Here is a 20,127-nt window from a genome sequence, read left to right on the forward strand (position 1 = left end):
GATGGGTTACGGTTTGAATTCTAATAAAACAGCAAACATACAGTAACCAGACAATTGTAAATTTTAAATCAACAATAAATGATTATAAGACATTGATATTTTACATTGAATTGTTTTTGCTTAAAAGATGACCTAAAAGTTAGTCATGTATATCATTGATCTTCTACCCCATGAGAATGTTTTTTTTTTGTGTGTGTTTTCCTCTGGCTTTTTTAGAAGAAAGATACAAAATAGCATTCCATAACTAAAGGCTAGAATAGCAAAGATATGTTGTGGAAATTCTACACAGGGACACTCAACGTCAATCTTGAATGAATCATCCTTTATTATTAGTGCTCTGGAGAGATTTCAACAAACTCAATGCACCAAGTACACATGTTGATCAGGAGCTCTACCGGGGCAGTCCCGTTAGTTCTCTTATAGACTTCAGACAAGTTATATTTGCTTGATTTAGCTGATTCATAATTAATTCATCATTAGCGTTTGCTTCATTCATGTGACCGACCAATACTGGTTCATGCATGTGACAGAGTAATACCTCACGAGGCTTCTTCTCTCTAAGCTGAAACTGAGATATTTCTCATTCCCAAAAACAAGGGTCTGGGCATTCTGAAAGTGAGGATCGTTCAATAAGTTACTTTCATGAACACAGAAATTGGTTATTCCCAGGAGAGCTGACATTAGCTGAATACAGTATGAGCATGCTGAAGGTGATGCATTTGGCCTCATTGAAGTTATGAGGAAGATTTTAAGACAGAAAAGCCAGCACAAAGCACAAGAGAGACAGGAGTCCTATATAGCCCAACACAGCCCAGAAACCAATAGCTGAACCCACATCACACTCAAGAATGATCTTGTCCTTATATGTCTTCACATTGTTGTATGGGAAAGGAGGGGAGACTGTTAACCAAAGAGCACAGATCAGGACCTGTATGAGAGTGAAAGCCAGAACACTGAGTCTCTGCTGTGGAGGACCAAACCATTTCATGACATTACTGCCTGGAAGTGTAGCCCTGAAGGCCGTCAACACCACTATTGTTTTCCCCAGAACACAAGAGATGCAGAGGGCGAATGTGATCCAAAACGCTGTGTGACGCAGCATACAGGACCATTCAGAGGGCCGGCCAATGAAAGTAAGAGAACAGAGAAAACACAGAGCCAAGGAGAAGAGCAGCAGGAAGCTCAGCTCAGAGTCGTTGGCCCCTGGCGATGGGGGTCTCTCTGAATTGGAATAAAATTGTTGCTATCATAATAGTTAAACAAACCAATCAAATATACCAAAAACAAAATTGCCCTCATGACCTCAGAGTAGAACAGGAATTCAATCTATCCCCTCTCCCATTGGATCAGTACTGGACTGGGCACTTCATGCACTCGGCTGAATCTGTTTGGAGAAAAAGTCCACAAAAAAACACAATGTTAATGATTCAGGAAAACAAACAGACTCACATAAGTGTCCAAGGAGAGTGTGTGTATTCATGTTCACTCATGTGCATATCAATCATCAATGCTTGTTCACTGTAGAGTGTGTGTTACTTGACTTGTCTCGATACTTTACATACCAACAGGGGCTGAGTGGCTGAGGTTCAGTGTAATTGTTGTGTTATTGAATATCATGCAGGATAGCATACTGACTCCCCAGCCAGAGATATGAGACAATATGACAATTTACGGTCTCACTACGTCCTCCCCAGATAATGCTAGAAACCACTTCCATGGTCCCGATGTAGCACTATGTAAGTGTATAAGTTCATATCTGGCTGGGGAATCTCCATTGCTGTAAAAAAAAAGAAGCCTCTCTTCCCATTGTGAAATTTACAGTATGTAAGTAGCGAAAATGCTAAAGAGGAAAATGTTAATCAGGGAAAAGTATTTTTTTTTACGTAACTTTTGCATTCATCGTTCTGTTACTGAATTATCAGACTACAGTGAAATAATTTATTTTACTTTAAATTATTTGCAATAGACAAAGGTCACATTTATAGAGTGGCGTATAGGAAATAAACCTCAGATATACAGTAGATTAAAAGATCACTCTTAATATTGAAAACAATAAAACTCAGAATTTTCTAGTCACGTGAAACAGGATACTCACTTCCTCCGATAGTAGATCTGGTAAACTCTGGAAGTCGGGTACCCTGCTGTCGTACTCCGTCTGGAAGGTGACGATGCCTCCGATGACGAGTTCCCCGTCCTTGGCCATGTCTGGCAGCTCTGCCCTGCCCTGCAGCCTGCACACAGGCTCTCCCTCCCCCATCACCACCAGCAGCACCAACAGGACCAGCTCCAGCAGTGGAACGGCTCCTGGCTCCGTAGTGTAGTCTAGAGCTAGGGATGGATCTGTAGTGCAGTCTAGAGCTAGGGATGGCTCCGTAGTGCAGTCTGGAGCTAGGGCTGGCTCCGTAGTGCAGTCTGGAACTAGGGCTGGCTCCGTAGTGCAGTCTGGAGCTAGGGCTGGCTCCGTAGCGCAGTCTGGAGCTAGGGCTGGCTCCGTAGTGCAGTCTGTAGCTAGGGCTGGCTCCGTAGTGCAGTCTACAGATAGGGCTGGCGCCGTAGTGCAGTCTGTAGCTAGGGCTGGCTCCGTGGCTCTTACTCCTCACAGCTCCTCTTTTTATACTCTCTGAACCCTGCGTCTGTCTCAGAGCCTTACCAGAGAGGCCCTGTCTGTCGGTGCTCCCGCCCCTTACTCCTGCCCCCGTCCACATCCTGCCCACACACCCCTCAACCTGGCATGTAGGAGGTGTGACACGTCTCTGAGGTATCGAGAGCATGACATAGGGGTGTTAAGAGAGCATCAGAGAGCCAGCCGGTGCCGGGCTACCCAAGTCCTCACAGTGAGGACGCATGCGCCCTGCATGATTTAGGATGTAGATCTCTCTAACTACTGTACCATAGGTAGTACCGTAGTGTCCACAGTCTAATGTAACACTGATGTGGCACATACATATCCGGGCACGTTGCTGCTATCTGATGTGCTCCAAAGCTCTGTTACAGCCGTTCAAATTCACAGATATAAAAATGTGTGGCGGCTGCAGTCTGTGAGATGTACAGAAAATAAATCAGGGGGTTTATGCAATCGACCTTTACTTGCCGAAACCATTTGCAAAATGAACAAACAAAAAAACAACAACATGAAACTGGACTCATTGAGGGTATAAATGTGTACCCATAACTAGATCTCCTTTCTTCACCAGCTGGGGTTGTTGAGGTTTTCAGTCTGCAAAGGTCAACTGTCCTTTTAGAAGAGCTTTATCAGCCACCAGGAGAGGATGAGGCACCACCATGGACTCTCAACCAGGAGAGGATGAGGCACCGCCATGGACTCTCAACCAGGAGAGGATGAGGCACCTCCATGGACTCTCAACCAGGAGAGGATGAGGCACCTCCATGGACTCTCAACCAGGAGAGGATGAGGCACCTCCATGGACTCTCAACCAGGAGAGGATGAGGCACCACCATGGACTCTCAACCAGGAGAGGATGAGGCACCACCACGGACTCTCAACCAGGAGAGGATGAGGCACCTCCATGGACTCTCAACCAGGAGAGGATGAGGCACCACCACGGACTCTCAACCAGGAGAGGATGAGGCACCTCCATGGACTCTCAACCAGGAGAGGATGAGGCACCACCACGGACTCTCAACCAGGAGAGGATGAGGCACCACCGTGGACTCTCAACCAGGAGAGGATGAGGCACCACCATGGACTCTCAACCAGGAGAGGATGAGGCACCACCGTGGACTCTCATTGACACCTGTCCAACCCCAGTTATCCAGCAGGTCCCTTTGTATTACAATGGTTGGGATAAAGTGACAGGCTGATATCTGGGTACATGGTTCATTTGATAATACAGTGTATTTTTTGTAGTATAATTGCTAAAGAGCAGGTTTAAAGAGATTCGGTCAAATACCCTGCCCTGGTTTAGGCCTCTTCGTATGTAAGGAGAGGGCAGCATTTTCTTGTGTTTATCTACAAAGCACTCATGCAAAAGCAAAATGTCCTATGTATCTGTCATCATTAATTCAATTTAGACTTACAAATGAACAAACCTGGTCTCAGGATTCGATTTACACTGGAGGCCCCTTCGGTCTCCACAGAATTGGGTTTTTGCATCATTTATGTGGAACAACTTACAGAGCTCTCTGAAATTAGATGTTCTGATCCCCCCCCCCCCCCCCGTGGTCAATTCAGAGACATGATCAGAGACCTCTATGTTAATAATAAATGTGTCTGCTTTTCTTAATGTGTTTTGTAATGTTGTATATTGTATGTTGTATGTGTTTGATGTATTTATGCAGGACTCATCTGTAGAAGAGAGCCTAGTCTTAGTATGACTTCGCTTTAAAAACATTAAAATAAAAAATACATTTAAAAAGAGGCACGTTGCACTATAAAATGGAGTGCCATGGATCATAATGTTCTGTTTTTGTTTTCAAAATTGATTGAAGACTATTGTTAACCCTGTAGGCACCTTGCAACTAACCAGAGGTCAGTTACATTACAACGTAATGGATTATCATTGCCCCAAATTAATTAGGACTTTTTCATTGTTTTTCATTTTTTCAAATTCTTGATCCTGTGCAGTTTTAAATCAAATGTAAACACCAAAACATACATTTATATTTACTTTAGAAGAAATAGCAAATCATGCAAAGGTGGTCACAATTTGACAGAATCTGTATAGTACAGTATACTGTGTCTTTGGATGGGAAGCTGCTACTGTTGTTGTTGTGTTAAAGGATGAGCTAGGGGCCTTGAGGTGTTTACTCCACCGGGACGGTGCTCTGTGGCATTAGCAGCAGCTCCTCTGTACCTGGAGAGACACATCCCACTGTACATGTGTGTGTCAAAGGGACTGCTTGTCTGTACCAGATGGTTACCAGTCTGTCTGTCTGTCTGTCTGTCTGTCTGTCTGTCTGTCTGTCTGTCTGTCTGTTTGTTTGTTTGACTGCATGTCTGTCTGTCTGTCTGTCTGTCTGTCTGTCTGTCTGTCTGTCTATCTGTCTGACTGCATGTCTGTCTGACTGCATGTCTGTCTGTCTGTCTGTCTGTCTGTCTGTCTGTCTGTCTGTTTGTCTGCCTGCCCTGTGTTTTCTTGCACACAATAACTTATTGAGACAGCCTGTCTATCTTTGACAATGTCCTAATGTTCATGTTTCAATATCTCTTATTTCACAAAAGGTTTTTGTTGATTGTGATTTATTTAAATACACACAACACTGAAAGCACTAAACACTAAACAGTTAGTGATTTATATTATTTTAACAAGGTTCAAACATGCAGCAGTTGTTGTCCTCACAGTTTACTACAAAACATTTGAAAAACAGTATATCAATTAGTAGGCCCCAACATTTTCTAAAATATGTTAATGACGTATATCATTGGATGTTTTCCCCATCATATGTTTCTTGGTGTTTTGCTCTGGCCTCAGCAAAATAATGAAACATTTAGGGGCAAATATACAGAAAAGTAAACCATAACTAGAGGCCAGAATAGCAAATATTTCCACAGCTACAGTGAACTTCCCAGGAGAGCTGACATAAGCTGGGATAAAGGTGATCCAGACTGCACAGAATATGAGCATGCTGAAGGTGATGAATTTGGCCTCATTGAAGTTATCAGGCAGCTTCCGAGCCAGAAAAGCCAGCACAAAGCACAAGAGAGACAGGAGTCCTATATAGCCCAACACAGCCCAGAAACCAATAGCTGAACCCACATCACACTCTAGAATGATCTTTTCCTGATATGTTTTCATATTCTTGTAGGGGAAAGGAGGGGAGACTGTTAACCAAAGAGCACAGATCAGGACCTGTATGAGAGTGAAAGCCAGAACACTGAGTCTCTGCTGTGGGGGACCAAACCATTTCATGACATTACTGGCTGGAAGCGTAGCCCTGAAGGCCATCAACACCACTATTGTTTTCCCCAGAACACAAGAGATGCAGAGGACGAAGGTGATCCCAAATGCTGTGTGGCGCAGCATACAGGACCATTCAGAGGGCCGGCCAATGAAAGTAAGAGAACACAGAAAACACAGAGTCAAGGAGAAGAGCAGCAGGAAGCTCAGCTCAGAGTTGTTGGCCCTGACGATGGGGGTCTCTCTGTAACAGTAGAAAATGAATGATGTCATCACAGTAAGAAACACCCCTAGCAATGAAAACAAGGCCAGCAGTGTCCCCATGATTTCCTCATAAGATAAGAATTCAAATTCTTTCGGGCGGCAGGAATCTCTGTACTTGTTGGACCAGTATTCCAGCTGGCACCTCATACATTCGATGGAATCTGAAGTTAGATGAAAAAAAAACAACAGTGAGACTCCACTTTTACATTCGTAAAGCAATTACATACTTAGATCGATGTCTGAAATATGACATCATTTAAAATGTTTTTTTTTTAGGAATGTGCCTCTGGGACCTGTGTCGATTTCTGAGTGACTGTTTCAGTGAGCCGTAATGCTGTGTGTTTGCTCATCACCTGTAGCGTTGCTGATCTCTCCGTCTGAACATGGCACACAGTCAAAACAGCATACGGGCTTTCCTTTCTGCACAGCCTTACGAGTGCCTGGGGGACAGCTCTCACTGCACACTGACACAGGTATCTTTAGGGGAGAGAGAGCATACATGGTTTAACTGTAAATGTTACATGTTTTACTCCAGCAGGGTTTGTTACAGTTTTCACTGCACACTGACACAGGCACCTGATACACGTAGATCCTAAAATGTATTTTGACCTAGAATATGAAGAATACAGATAGTTTTGTATCCACTGTAGAATAAATATATATAGAGAGAGAGATGTTTGAGTGACTAAGAGCCTCACCATTTTACTACGTCCTCTCCATATGACACTGACGTTATTCATCGTGAACTGGTGGCCTTTTGGCAGTGCGGCATCATAGGTACCGACGGTGACCCCATCCATGGTGCCTGGGTTAGTGGTTTGTAAGTTAACCAGTTCGTATCTAGCCGGTGAGTCTCCGTTACCGTCGAAAAACACTCTCTCCCCCTCCTCTGTTGTGAAATTCACTGTTTGAAGGTAATACAAAACCTTTTGTGGTTTTTAGGGGGGAAGAAATTACAAAAATAGTTCAGCTACTAAAAAAGTTGAAGAAAAAAACGCATAATCTCTCACCAGTGTATTTGTTAATGATACGTAACGTGTGACAATGAAAACTAGTGAATTCTCTGGTTCCTGCTCACCTGCCAGGGCTGTATGCGTGTGGGTTGAGCACAGCTCCCGTTAGAGAAGGGTCCCCGGCTCTCCTCACATGTCAACAGGTTGTGGAGGGCATAAGCTACAGCATACACAGACTTATACACGTTATTAGTGAATGTGAACTCGGACACATCTGTGAATGTGTTCTGCACGTCTCTTAAACTCTCAGAGCCGTTGCATGGCTTCCTCTTAGGTTCTGTAGTCATATTGAGTGAGCAGTCGAACACAATCTCCCAGAAATCCCTGAGAAACATGCTGTCGGGGAAGTGAGAAGGGTGGACGTCCTTCAGATGCTCTCCCAGCCCAGGGATGTGAGCCCTGGTCACCGTGAAGCCTATGGCGCCCAGCAGGGCGCTGTGTCCCTCGATGGCAGTGAGAGAAGGGTCTGTGATCCATGCATCGCTGCCGATCCACTGCAGTCCTGTGATATTGTGCCTGTAGAGCTCACTCACCAGAACCTTGATCTCCCTGTGGGTCATGAAGGCCATGATGACCTTTGAACTGGACTGTTTAATAATCTCCACTATCCTGAGAAGCTCATGGCGCGGACCTGTCTGCTCAAATGCCTCAGAGTATTCTATACACACTCCCTCCTCCTGTGCAGCTAGCATGAAGGTGGCTAGGCCTCTATTCCCGTAGTCATTATCACTGCTTATAGCCCCCACCCAGCTCCAGCCAAAGTGCTTGACCAGTTGGGCCAAGGCTCTGCTCTGGTAGAAGTCACTGGGGATGGTTCTGAAGAAGGAAGGGAACTCCTTTCTGTTACTCAGACACCCACAGGTGGCGAAGTGGCTGATCTGTTTAAGTGAGGGTCACAAAAGACAGTTTGTGACATTAGTGACAAAATATCACACCACTTCTGAAAATGACAGCACATTGCATCACAGCACTTCTGAATATGACAGCACTTCTGAATATGACAGCACTTCTGAATATCACAACACTTCTGAATATCACAGCACTTCTAAATATGGCAGCACTTCTGAATATCACAGCACTTCTGAATATGACAGCACTTCTGAATATCACAGACTAGATTATACTGTAGATACTTGTGCATTTGATTTAAAAGCTATGTGAAGTAGTAATTTGCTCAAGCTGACATTGCATTTACTAGGCAGTTTATGTTGTTCAATGTATGTTCATTTTGTATCTTACCACTGGTATTTGAAACCTCCCAACCATCTGTGCCATTCCGATAGTAGGTGTTGATCCAGAATGCCCAAGGATGGCCTGGACTGTGTCCGATTCAGTGCAGTTGTTGTCATGGATTATGCTCTTCTGTCCGTTCACCAGAGCCATTGCAGCTCTCAGTATATCCATAGTGCCACAGTGATTGTAGATTTTGTATCCAAGCTTAATGCCTGGAAGAATTTCATAGTTTCTGTTGATCTCCTCAATTGCAAAGATCATTGTTTGAGCAAACTGGAATTCTCTGAAATTATAACTAAAAAAATGTGTAGTTAGAAATGATTTAATACACTTTAAACTTCAAATAAATAAAAACAACAACGTTTGAAACAAATAAACATGATGAATATACCTACTTTATGCATCTACGAATTTTAGGGATTGTCTGAAATGTGTCTATGACCCCATCTTGTTCGGTGCGGAACGAGAAGATGCCTCCAATGACAAGGTCCCCGTCCTTGGCCATGTCTGGCAGCTCTGCCCTGCTCTGCAACCTGCACACAGGCTCTCCCTCCTCCATCACCACCACCAGCAGCACCGACAGGAACAGCTCCAGCTGTGACATGGCTCCTGGCTCTGTAGTGCAGTCAGCGCTCTTAGACTCTACAGTTCCCGGCCTCAGCCCATATATAGCCCCTGGCCCCCCGCCCCTGCAGCAGGGTTAGCTGCTATGGCTCCATCCCTGGTGTGGCTCCTGGAGGAGGAAGGTCTCAGGAGAACAGGGGACACTCAACCAAACAAGGAATCAAAGACACGTTGAGATTCTGTGTTATTGTGATCAGGATGTTGTTTTTGGTACTCTCTCTGAATGTTGGGAAGGTGGCATGGTACTCTGGTTGTTGGGAAGGTGGCATGGTACTCTCTCTGGTTGTTGGGAAGGTGGCATGGTACTCTCTCTGGTTGTTGGGAAGGTGGCATGGTACTCTCTCTGGTTGTTGGGAAGGTGCATGGTACTCTGGTTGTTGGGAAGGTGGCATGGTACTATGGTTGTTGGGAAGGTGGCATGGTACTCTCTCTGGTTGTTGGGAAGGTGGCATGGTACTATGGTTGTTGGTAAGGTGGCATGGTACTCTGGTTGTTGGGAAGGTGGCATGGTACTCTGGTTGTTGAGAAGGTTAGCATGGTACTCTGGTTGTTGGGAAGGTGGCATGGTACTCTGGTTGTTGAGAAGGTTAGCATGGTACTCTGGTTGTTGGAAAGGTGGCATGGTACTCTCTGGTTGTTGGGAAGGTGGCATGGTACTATGGTTGTTGGGAAGGTGGCATGGTACTCTCTCTTGTTGTTGGGAAGGTGGCATGGTACTCTCTCTGGTTGTTGGGAAGGTGGCATGGTACTCTCTCTGGTTGTTGGGAAGGTGGTATGGTGCTATGGTTGTTGGGAAGGTGGCATGGTACTATGGTTGTTGGGAAGGTGGCATGGTACTCTCTCTGGTTGTTGGGAAGGTGGCATGGTACTATGGTTGTTGGTAAGGTGGCATGGTACTCTGGTTGTTGGGAAGGTGGCATGGTACTCTGGATGTTGAGAAGGTTAGCATGGTACTCTGGTTGTTGGGAAGGTGGCATGGTACTCTGGTTGTTGAGAAGGTTAGCATGGTACTCTGGTTGTTGGAAAGGTGGCATGGTACTCTCTCTGGTTGTTGGGAAGGTGGCATGGTACTATGGTTGTTGGGAAGGTGGCATGGTACTCTCTGGTTGTTGGGAAGGTGGCATGGTACTATGGTCGTTGGGAAGGTGGCATGGTACTATGGTTGTTGGGAAGTTGGGAAGATGGCATGGCAATCTTGTTGTTGGGAAGGTGGCATGGTACTATGGTTGTTGGGAAGGTGGAATGGTACTCTCCCTGGTTGTTGGGAAGGTGGCATTGTACTCTCTCTGGTTGTTGGGAAGGTGGCATGGTACTCTCTCTGGTTGTTGGGAAGGTGGCATGGTACTATGGTTGTTGGGAAGGTGGCATGGTACTATGGTTGTTGGGAAGGTGGCATGGTACTCTTATTGTTGGGAAGGTGGCATGGTACTCTCTCTGGTTGTTGGGAAGGTGGCATAGTACTATGGTTGTTGGGAAGGTGGCATGGTACTCTCCCTTGTTTTTGGGAAGGTGGCATGGTACTCTCTCTGGTTGTTGGGAAGGTGGCATGGTACTCTCTCTGGTTGTTGGGAAGGTGCATGGTACTCTGGTTGTTGGGAAGGTGGCATGGTACTCTGGTGGTTGGGAAGGTGGCATTGTACTATGGTTGTTTGGAAGGTGGTATGGTACTCTGGTTGTTGGGAAGGTGGCATGGTACTATGGTTGTTGGGAAGGTGGCATGGTACTCTCTCTGGTTTGTTGGGAAGGTGGCATGGTACTCTGGTTGTTGGGAAGGTGGCATGGTACTCTGGTTGTTGGGAAGGTGGCATGGTACTCTCTCTGGTTGTTGGGAAGGTGGCATGGTACTATCTCTGGTTGTTGGGAAGGTGGCATGGTACTCTCTCTTGTTGTTGGGAAGGTGGCATGCTATTATGGTTGTTGGGAAGGTGGCATGGTAATCTGGTTGTTGGGAAGGTGGCATGGTACTATGGTTGTTGGGAAGGTGGCATGGTAATCTGGTTGTTGGGAAGGTTGGCATGGTACTTTCTCTTGTTGTTGAGAAGATTAGCATGGTACTTTCTCTTGTTGTTGAGAAGGTTAGCATGGTACTTTCTCTTGTTGTTGAGAAGATTAGCATGGTACTTTCTCTTGTTGTTGAGAAGGTTAGCATGGTACTCTCTCTTGTTGTTGAGAAGATTAGCATGGTACTTTCTCTTGTTGTTGAGAATGTTAGCATGGTAGTTTCTCTTGTTGTTGAGAAGGTTAGCATGGTACTTTCTCTTGTTGTTGAGAAGAATAGCATGGTACTTTCTCTTGTTGTTGAGAAGGTTAGCATGGTACTTTCTCTTGTTGTTGAGAAGGTTAGCATGGTACTTTCTCTTGTTGTTGAGAAGGTTAGCATGGTACTTTCTCTTGTTGTTGAGAAGGTTAGCATGGTACTTTCTCTTGTTGTTGGGAAGGTTGGCATGGTACTTTCTCTTATTGTTGGGAAGGTTAGCATGGTACTTTCTCTTGTTGTTGAGAAGGTTAGCATGGTACTTTCTCTTGTTGTTGGGAAGGTTGGCAGGGTACTTTCTCTTGTTGTTGAGAAGGTTAGCATGGTACTTTCTCTTGTTGTTGAGAAGTTGGCATGGTACTTTATCTTGTTGTTGAGAAGGTGAGCATGGTACTTTCTCTTGTTGTTGAGAAGGTTGGCATGGTACTTTCTCTTGTTGTTGAGAAGGTTAGCATGGTATTCAGGTTATATACCTCATTCACTACATTTTAGCCATACTCTGACATAAAAATAAATTCTGTTGAATTGGACTTAGTTCATAATCAAAAAAAACAATCAATTCAATTTCTAGTTATACATGGTTTATTTTCAACATTTAAACGTTCAAACCTGAAATAATTCAAATGTAAAATGAAGTACATTATCATGACAAACATGACTAAACAATATATACGTTCATGCTGATTTTGTTTACATTTTTCCCATCATCAACTTTTTTGTGTTTTTCTCTGGTTTCATTAAAATTATATAACATTTAGGTGCAAATATACAGAAAAGTAAACCAAAACTAGAGGCCAGAATAGCAAAGATCTCCACAGCTACAGTGAACTTCCCAGGAGAGCTGACATAAGCTGGGATAAAGGTGATCCAGACTGCACAGAATATGAGCATGCTGAAGGTGATGAATTTGGCCTCATTGAAGTTATCAGGCAGCTTCCGAGCCAGAAAAGCCAGCACAAAGCACAAGAGAGACAGGAGTCCTATATAGCCCAACACAGCCCAGAAACCAATAACTGAACCCACATCACACTCAAGAATGATCTTTTCCTTGTAGGTAGTGAGGTTTTTAATGGGGAAGGGAGGGGACAGGACCAACCACAGAGTGCATATCAAAGCCTGGACAAACGTGAAGGACACTACAGTCAATCTCTGCTGTGGAGGACCAAACCATTTCATGACATTGCTGGCTGGAAGCGTAGCCCTGAAGGCCATCAACACCACTATTGTTTTCCCCAGAACACAAGAGATGCAGAGGACGAAGGTGATCCCAAACGCTGTGTGACGCAGCATACAGGACCATTCAGAGGGCCGGCCAATGAAAGTAAGAGAACACAGAAAACACAGAGCCAAGGAGAAGAGCAGCAGGAAGCTCAGCTCAGAGTTGTTGGCCCTGACGATGGGGGTTTTCTTGTATCTGAAGAAAATAAATGCCACAATACTCGTCATACATGTTCCTAACAGGGAGACAGCAGTCAGCAACACTCCCATGATTTCTTCATAGGAGAGAAATTCTATTTCCTTCTTTTCACACACATCCCTCTTCTTATTGGTCCAAAACTCAGGATGACATTGATCACAGGTGACAGAATCTATAAAAAAAAACAAAAGGAATGTAATTTGTTTTAGAAATTTTTCATTCCAGGACAACTGTGTAGGTTGGTTTTTTTTCTCTTATCACTGTTTGACTGATTGTTACTACCTGTGTTATTGCTGATTTCTCCCTCTGCACATTGGATACAGTCATAACAGCATACAGGCTTTCCTTTCTGCACAGCCTTACGAGTACCTGGGGCACAGCTCTCACTGCACACTGACACAGGCACCTGTAATAAAACATTTAAAAAAGCATTGCTGGTTTACATTAGAGAACATGGTGACACACTACTCTGTGTACAGTTACAGATGATAGCCTGCAACACATAGCGTGTATTTGACATTCAATTAGTCGCACCAGCTTTGCATTCTGTGTCCACACTAAGGAGCTGTTGTTGATGGTGAGTTGCCTGTCTGCAGGTAGGGAGGCATCGTAAAGACCCACGGTAACAAACTCCACACTGCCGTCCTCTTTCGGCTGCCAGTTGATGATGTCATACTTGGCAGTAACGTCCCCTTTCTCGTTGAAATACACCTCCTCCCCTTCCTTTGTCTTGAAACGCACATTTTTTATGTGCTCGAGAATCTAAGGAGACATAACAATAACAGTAATAATATTAACATAGCATGAATGTTCACAACCCAGCTTTTTATTGTAGTTTGAACTGAAATGTCTGACATATGAAGATCTGAGTTACACTTCCTAACGTGTGCTTATCAACTCACTGTCTGTGGATCAGGCTGTGTCTTGTTGCCACACGTCTCCCCACAGCCCCAAACATTATGGAGGGCATGGGCCACAGCCAGAACACCTTTATAGACATTATTAAAGATGGCCATTAGAGACAGATCAGTGAAGATGTTCTGCAACCCAGACAGATTCTCCCTGCCTGTACACTCTCGCTGAGACTGACCCGTCTCGGACTCTGAGCTCTCACCCTGCCTGAAGCGACAGTCAAACAGAGCCTGCCAGAACTCAGTGAACATGCTGCTGTCAATGCCGGCGGATTTAAGTGGCCTCACGTCCAGGATGAACTCTCCCAGCCCTGTGACATGGGCTTTGGCGATGGACAGGCCTATGGCTCCGTTTAGGATGTGGTGGGCATCCACCCTGGCGATGTAGGAGTCAATGATCCATCCCTCGGAGCCCACCCACTGGTAGCCTGTCAGATTGTGGAGGGCAAATTGCCTCACCAGCAAGTCTAGGTCCAGGAAGGAGAGGAAGGCAACAATGACCTTGGATTTGGACGTCTTGATGCTCTCTATGACCCTCTGCAGCTTCTCCTCAGGGTCTGTCCTGAAGAAGGCCACAGAGTACTCCAGACAGATCCCCAGCTGCTCTGCTGTCTCAATGAACGTGGCCATGCCGTTATTTCCATAGTCGTCGTTGGTTCGGATGGCGCCCACCCAAGTCCATCCAAAGTGCTTGACCAGCTGGGCCAGGGCTCTGCTCTGGTAGCGGTCACTGGGGATCGTTCTGAAGAAGGAGGGGTATTTGACTTTATCACTCAGACACCCACATGTGGCAAAGTGGCTGATCTGAGGAAATAAATTGTACAGGAGACACAATAGACAACCAATTAGGACATACAACTATCTATCAACAGTCTAAGAATAGACAACACTTCCAAATAATACTATTTAGGGGGAAAGCATTTTTCAAAAAGTTTTTAATGACTACCAATGAGCATGTTTTGAGTTAATGTATAGAACATCTTAATTCACTGATACCCTCTTGACTCCTAACCCTGCCCTCTGCCTACCATCGGGATATGGAAGGGACCGAGGACGGTAGCAGTGGCCATGCTGGGTGAGGAGGAGTCCTCCCCCATGATGGCCTGAACCTGGGCTGGTCTGGAGCAACCTGAACCCTCTGTGGATGTCTCCTGGTTCCCGTTAGCCAGCGCCAGGGCCACCCTCACCCCTCTGGCTACGGAGCCACATGAGTCATAGATCTTATAGCCTAGAGAGACACCGGGCAACAGGGATGTGCTGTTGTTGATCTCCTCTATGGCAAACAGCATAGCCTGGGTAAACTGGAACGCTCTGAAATTCAGACTGGTTCCAACACGACAGTTGTTAATGTCAGGGTTTGGGGTTCAAATGTCCCCTGACTAAAATGCACAATATTTTCGAAAAAAATATTTTGGAAGAAATGATTCTAGAGATACATTATTGAAACCGATAATTGTTGATAACCATAGTATAAAAAAAAAATAAGGAATTAGCTGTTTTCTTAATATGTATGTTGTTCTTAAAACTTACCCATGGTATTTTCCCTGATTTTCAAAATTATGCCAACCTTATTCCTGCCAGTAGTTTACCTGGTGCACTGCAGAGGTGGTGGGCTCTGTGTGTAGTTCAGCTCTCTGTTCTGCCAGCTGCTGTGGAATGAGAAGATGCCTCCCAGAATGATGTCTCCGTCCTTGGCCAGCTGTGGGTACTCTGGACCTCCTCTCCGCCTGCACATCACCAGGCCCTCTGGCTCTGCCTTGGATAGAGCAGCCACCAGAACCAGCTGTAGCATCGCCCAGCCCTGCTCTGGCCACCTATGTGTGGACAGCATACCTGACACTGCTAGGCTTCTGTAGTATCCTAGGCTGGCATTACAGGTGCCCAACAAAGGGATGGCAGTGCTGAAACTGATATTTATACGGTGTCACACTCCACCAGGGAACGAGCACCATTGGGCATCAGTGAGGGAGGTGCTGCATTGTGTCATGATAACAACACTGTATTGATTACCGGAAAATTACTGGCATGTTTAGTGTGGAGTTGTTTCAGGAAGGTCATTCCAAGGATGATTATGACACTGTATTGATTAGTAGAAAATGACTGGCATGATTAGTGTGGAATTGTTTTAAGAAGGTCATTCCAAGGATGATTATGACACTGTATTGATTAGTAGAAAATGACTGGCATGTTTAGTGTGGAGTTGTTTCAGGAAGGTCATTCCAAGGATGATTATGACACTGTATTGATTAGTAGAAAATGACTGGCATGATTAGTGTGGAATTGTTTTAAGAAGGTCATACCAAGGATCATTTTGCTATTTGATTTTGAATTTTAAGACCTCTTGAAGTATCAAAAAAATATCCCCCCAAAATATTTGATGAAACATTGAAATTGGCCTTACTGCTAGTAGCCCATACAAATGCATTGAATAACATATTCACTACATGGAACAATAGATAGTCCCCCCCAAAAAATCTAAAGGAAGTTTGTTCTGAAGTGTCTGTCTTATATCTGCCAGATATGAGAAAGATCAGGAAATGTAACAATATATTTTTCGCACTTAATGGTCTCCATGTAACGTAACAAAATGTGGAACAAGTCAAGGGGTCTGAATATTTTCCGAACGCATTGAATTTGGAAATGATTCAGACCCCTTGAATTTTTCCACATTTTGTTACGTTACAGCCTAATTCTAAAATGGATTCCTAATTCCCCCTCATCAATCTACACAATACCCCATATCGACAAAGCAAAAAAGGAAACATTTTTTGTTGTTGAAATTTCTTACAAAAAAATGATAATAATATCACATTTACATAATTATTCAAACCCTTTACTTGGTACTTTGGCAGTGATTACAGCCTTGAGTCCTCTTGGGTATGAGGCTACAAGCTTGGTACACCTGTATTTGGGGAGTTTATCCCATTCTTCTCTCAAACTCTGTCAGGTTGGATGGGGAACATTGCAGCACAGGTATTTTCAGAGATGTTCGATTGTGTTCAAGTCCTGGCTCTGGTTGGGGCACTCAAGGACATTCAGAGGCTTGTCCCGAAGCCACTACTGCGTTGTATTGGCTTTGTGCTCAGGGTTGTTGTCCTGTTGGAAGGTGAACCTTTGCCCCAGTATGGAGTCCTGAGTGCTCTGGTCAGGTTTACATCAAGGATCTTTCTGTACTTTGCTCTGTTCATCTTTCCCTCAGTCGTGACTAGTCTCCCAGTCCTTGCCGCTGAAAAACATCCCCACAGCATGATGCTGCCACCACCATGCTTCACTGTAGGGATGGTGCCAGGTTTCCTCTTCGACATGAGTCTGACACCTGGCTTTCAGGTCAAAGAGTTCAATCTTGGTTTCATCAGACCAGAGAATCTTGTTTCTCATGGTCTGAAAGTCCTTTAGGTGCCTTTTGGCAAACTCCAAGTGGGCTGTGATGTGCCTTTAACTGAAGAGTGGCTTCCGTCTGGCAACTCTACCATAAAGGCCTGATTGGTAGAGTGCTGCAGAGATTATTGTCCTTCTGGAAGGTTCACCAATCTCCACAGAGGAACTCTGGAGCTCTGTCATAGTGACCATCAGGTTCTTAGTCACCTCTCTGACCAAGGCCCTTCTCCCACGATTGCTCAGTTTGGCCAGGAGGCCAGCTCTAGGAATAGTCTTGGTGCTTCAAAACTTCTTCAATTTAAGAATGATGGAGGTCACTGTGTTCTTGGGGACCTTCAATGCTGCAGAAATGTTTTGGTGCCCTTCCCCATATCCGTGCCTCGACACAATCCTGTCTCAGAGCTCTATGTATAATGCCTTCGACTTCATGGCTTGGTTTTTGTTATGAATTCTTTTTTTATTTTTTATTTTTTTTTCAACTTTATTTAACTTATTTGGGACTGGGGGCAGTATTGAGTAGCTTGGATGAATAAGGTTCCCAGAGTAAACTTCCTGCTACTCAGGCCCAGTTGCTAATATATGCATATTATTATGCATGAAACTCTGAAGTTTCTAAAACTGCTTGAATGATATCTGTCAGTATAACAGAACTCATACGGCAGGCAAAAACCCGAGAAAAAATCCAACCAGGAAGTGGGAAATCTGAGGTTTGTAGTTTTCAAGTCATTGCCTATTGAATATACAGTGTCTATGAGGCGATATGTTGCACTTCCAAAGGCTTCCACTACATGTCAACAGTCTTTAGAACCTTGTTTGATGCTTCTACTGTGAAGGAGGGGGGAATAAGAGCTGATTGAGTCAGGTCACTGCCAGAGTGCCATGAGCTGATCATGCACGCTCACGTGGGAGCGACCTGCGTTCCATCACATTTCTACAGACGAAAGAATTCTCCGGTGGGAACATTATTGAAGATTTATGTTAAAAACATCCTACATATTGATTCTGTACATCGTTTGACATGTTTCTACGAACTGTAATATGACTTTTTGTCTGAACTTTCGCCTGGACTTGCCCGAGCCTTGTGAGTTTGTATTGTGTACTAAACACGCAAACAAAATGGAGGTATTTGGACATAAAGGACTTTTTCAAACAAATCAAACATTTATTGTGGAACTGGGATTCCTGGGAGTGCATTCTGATGAAGATCATCAAAGATAAGTTAATATTTATAATGCTATTTCTGACTTCTGTTGACTCCACAACATGGCGGATATCTGTATGGCTTGTTTTGTTGTCTGAGTGCCGTACTCAGATTATTGCATGGGGTGCTTTTTCGGTAAAGCTTTCTTGAAATCAGACACAGAGGTTGCATTAAGGAGATGTTTATCTAAACTTCCATAACACTTGTATTTTCATCAACATTTATAATGAGTATTTCTGTAAATTGATCTGGCTCTCTGCAAAATCACCGGATGTTTTGGAAACAAAACATTACTGAACGTAACGCGCCAATGTAAACTGAGATTTTTGGATAAAAATATGAACTTTATCAAACAAAACATACACGTGCGTGAAGTCCTATGAGTGTCATCAAAACATACATACAGGTTAGTGATGAATTTTATCTCTATTTGTGCTTTTGTTGACTCCTCTCTTTGGCTGGAAAAATGGCTGTGTTTTTCTGTGACTAGGTAGTGACGTAACATAATTGCTTGCCATGCTTTCGTCGTAAAGCCTTTTTGAAATTGGATACTGTGGCTGGATTTACAATGAGTTCATCTTTAAAATGGTGTAAAATACTTCTATGTTTGAGGACATTTTTGCTACTCGGGCCCAGAAGATATGATATGCATATACCTGGTAGATTTGGATAGAAAAAAAACTGTTACAATAGTGTCTGTGAGTATAACAGAACTGATTTAGCAGGCAAAAACCTGAGAAAAATCCATTCAGACAGTAGTTTTTTTTGTTAGTTTTGTAGTTTTCTATTCAATGCCATTACAGTATCCATTGACTTAGGACTCCATTTGCAGTTCCTATGTATTCCACTAGATGTCAACAGTCTTTAGAAATTGTTTCAGTCTTGTATTCTTATGAATGAGTGAGTAAGACCAGTCTGAACGTGTGGACCCTATCGTGTCGCAGAGCTTTTTCAGCCGCATGTGCATTTCTTGTTTACCTTTTATATTGACAACGTTATTGTCTGGTTGAAATATTATAGATCATTTAGGCTAAAAAACAACCTGAGGATTGAATATAAACATTGTTTTACATGTTTAATGAACTTTACGGATACAATTTGGATTTTGTTGTCTGATTGTTTTGACTGCGTTTGAGCCTGTGGATTACTGAAGAAAATGCGCTAACAAAACGGATGTTTTTGGATATAAAGAGACTTCATCAAACAAAAGGAACATTTATTGAGTAAATGAATGTCTTCTGATTGCCACCATATGAATATCATCAAAGGTAAGGGATTAATTGTATCTCTATTTCTGAGTTTTGTAACGCTTCTGCTTGGCTTGTTGCTGTTTGTAATAATTTGTCAACTGGGCTATGTTCGGGGCTAGGTATGTTCTGGGCTAGGTATGCTTTCGCCGAAAAGCATTTTACAAATATGACACTGTGGTTGGTTTAACAAGAAGTTAATCTTTAAACCTATGTAAAATATGTTTTTTTTTCTGAATTTTTATAATGAGCATTTCTGTTTTTGAATATGGCGCTCTCTCTCACTGGATGTTGGCCAGATGGGACGCTAGCGTCTCGCATACCCTAGAGAGGTTAACCAGGTAGGCTAGTTGAGAACAAGTTCTCATTTACAACTGCGACCTGGCCAAGATAAAGCAAAGCATTATGACAAAGACAACAACACAGAGTTACACATGGAATAAACAATAAACAAGTCAATGACACATTAGAAAAAAAAAGAAAGTCTATATACAGTGTGTGCAAAAGGCATGAGGAGGTAGGTAATAAATAGGCCATAGGAGCGAATAATTACAATTTAGCAGATTAACACTGGAGTGATAAATGAACAGATGATGATGTGGAAATAGAGATACTGGTGAGCAAAAGAGCAGAAACGTACATTTAAACTGTATGTGGGATGAGGTAGGTAGATTGGATGGGCTATTTAGAGATGGTCTATGTACAGCTGCAGCGATCCGTTAGCTGC

General features: G+C 43.8%; 3 protein-coding genes and 1 pseudogene across 3 annotated transcripts; all 4 read right to left on the reverse strand.

Annotated features, from left to right (window-relative positions):
• Window positions 1-640: 640 nt before the first annotated feature.
• Window positions 641-2,705, reverse strand: LOC139382657 (extracellular calcium-sensing receptor-like; annotated as a pseudogene).
• A 2,661-nt stretch (window positions 2,706-5,366) lies between these two features.
• On the reverse strand, window positions 5,367-8,882 carry LOC139382414 (extracellular calcium-sensing receptor-like). The gene is made up of 6 exons (XM_071126444.1): window positions 8,764-8,882; window positions 8,375-8,663; window positions 7,201-8,013; window positions 6,821-7,048; window positions 6,476-6,599; window positions 5,367-6,283 (listed from the first exon to the last, which is right to left on the reverse strand). Exons 1-6 carry the CDS (start codon window positions 8,871-8,873, stop codon window positions 5,367-5,369), a joined length of 2,481 nt encoding a protein of 826 aa, XP_070982545.1. The 5' UTR covers window positions 8,874-8,882.
• Window positions 8,883-10,956: 2,074 nt separating this feature from the next.
• On the reverse strand, window positions 10,957-11,925 carry LOC139382658 (putative uncharacterized protein DDB_G0282499). The gene is made up of 2 exons (XM_071126747.1): window positions 11,920-11,925; window positions 10,957-11,580 (listed from the first exon to the last, which is right to left on the reverse strand). Exons 1-2 carry the CDS (start codon window positions 11,923-11,925, stop codon window positions 10,957-10,959), a joined length of 630 nt encoding a protein of 209 aa, XP_070982848.1.
• An 11-nt stretch (window positions 11,926-11,936) lies between these two features.
• Window positions 11,937-15,309, reverse strand: LOC139382445 (extracellular calcium-sensing receptor-like). Its single transcript, XM_071126500.1, has 6 exons — window positions 15,164-15,309; window positions 14,603-14,897; window positions 13,566-14,378; window positions 13,198-13,425; window positions 12,946-13,069; window positions 11,937-12,835 (listed from the first exon to the last, which is right to left on the reverse strand). The coding sequence occupies exons 1-6, from the start codon at window positions 15,307-15,309 to the stop codon at window positions 11,937-11,939; spliced, it is 2,505 nt and encodes an 834-aa protein (XP_070982601.1).
• Window positions 15,310-20,127: the final 4,818 nt, after the last annotated feature.

The sequence above is a fragment of the Oncorhynchus clarkii genome, chromosome 24 (genome assembly GCF_045791955.1).
Source record: "Oncorhynchus clarkii lewisi isolate Uvic-CL-2024 chromosome 24, UVic_Ocla_1.0, whole genome shotgun sequence".
NCBI classification, from domain to species: Eukaryota; Metazoa; Chordata; class Actinopteri; order Salmoniformes; family Salmonidae; genus Oncorhynchus; species Oncorhynchus clarkii.

Coding starts and splice junctions, on each gene's coding strand:
- LOC139382445 (XM_071126500.1), bottom strand. CDS start 15,309: ATGTGCAGGCGGAGAGGAGGTCCAGAGTACCCACAGCTGGCCAAGGAC. Junction 14,379..14,602: donor GTCCCTTCCATATCCCGATG/GTAGGCAGAGGG, acceptor TTATTTCCTCAG/ATCAGCCACTTTGCCACATG. Junction 12,836..12,945: donor AGAAATCAGCAATAACACAG/GTAGTAACAATC, acceptor TTTTTTTTATAG/ATTCTGTCACCTGTGATCAA.
- LOC139382414 (XM_071126444.1), bottom strand. CDS start 8,873: ATGGCCAAGGACGGGGACCTTGTCATTGGAGGCATCTTCTCGTTCCGC. Junction 6,600..6,820: donor GGAGAGGACGTAGTAAAATG/GTGAGGCTCTTA, acceptor TCTCCCCTAAAG/ATACCTGTGTCAGTGTGCAG. Junction 6,284..6,475: donor AGAGATCAGCAACGCTACAG/GTGATGAGCAAA, acceptor ATCTAACTTCAG/ATTCCATCGAATGTATGAGG.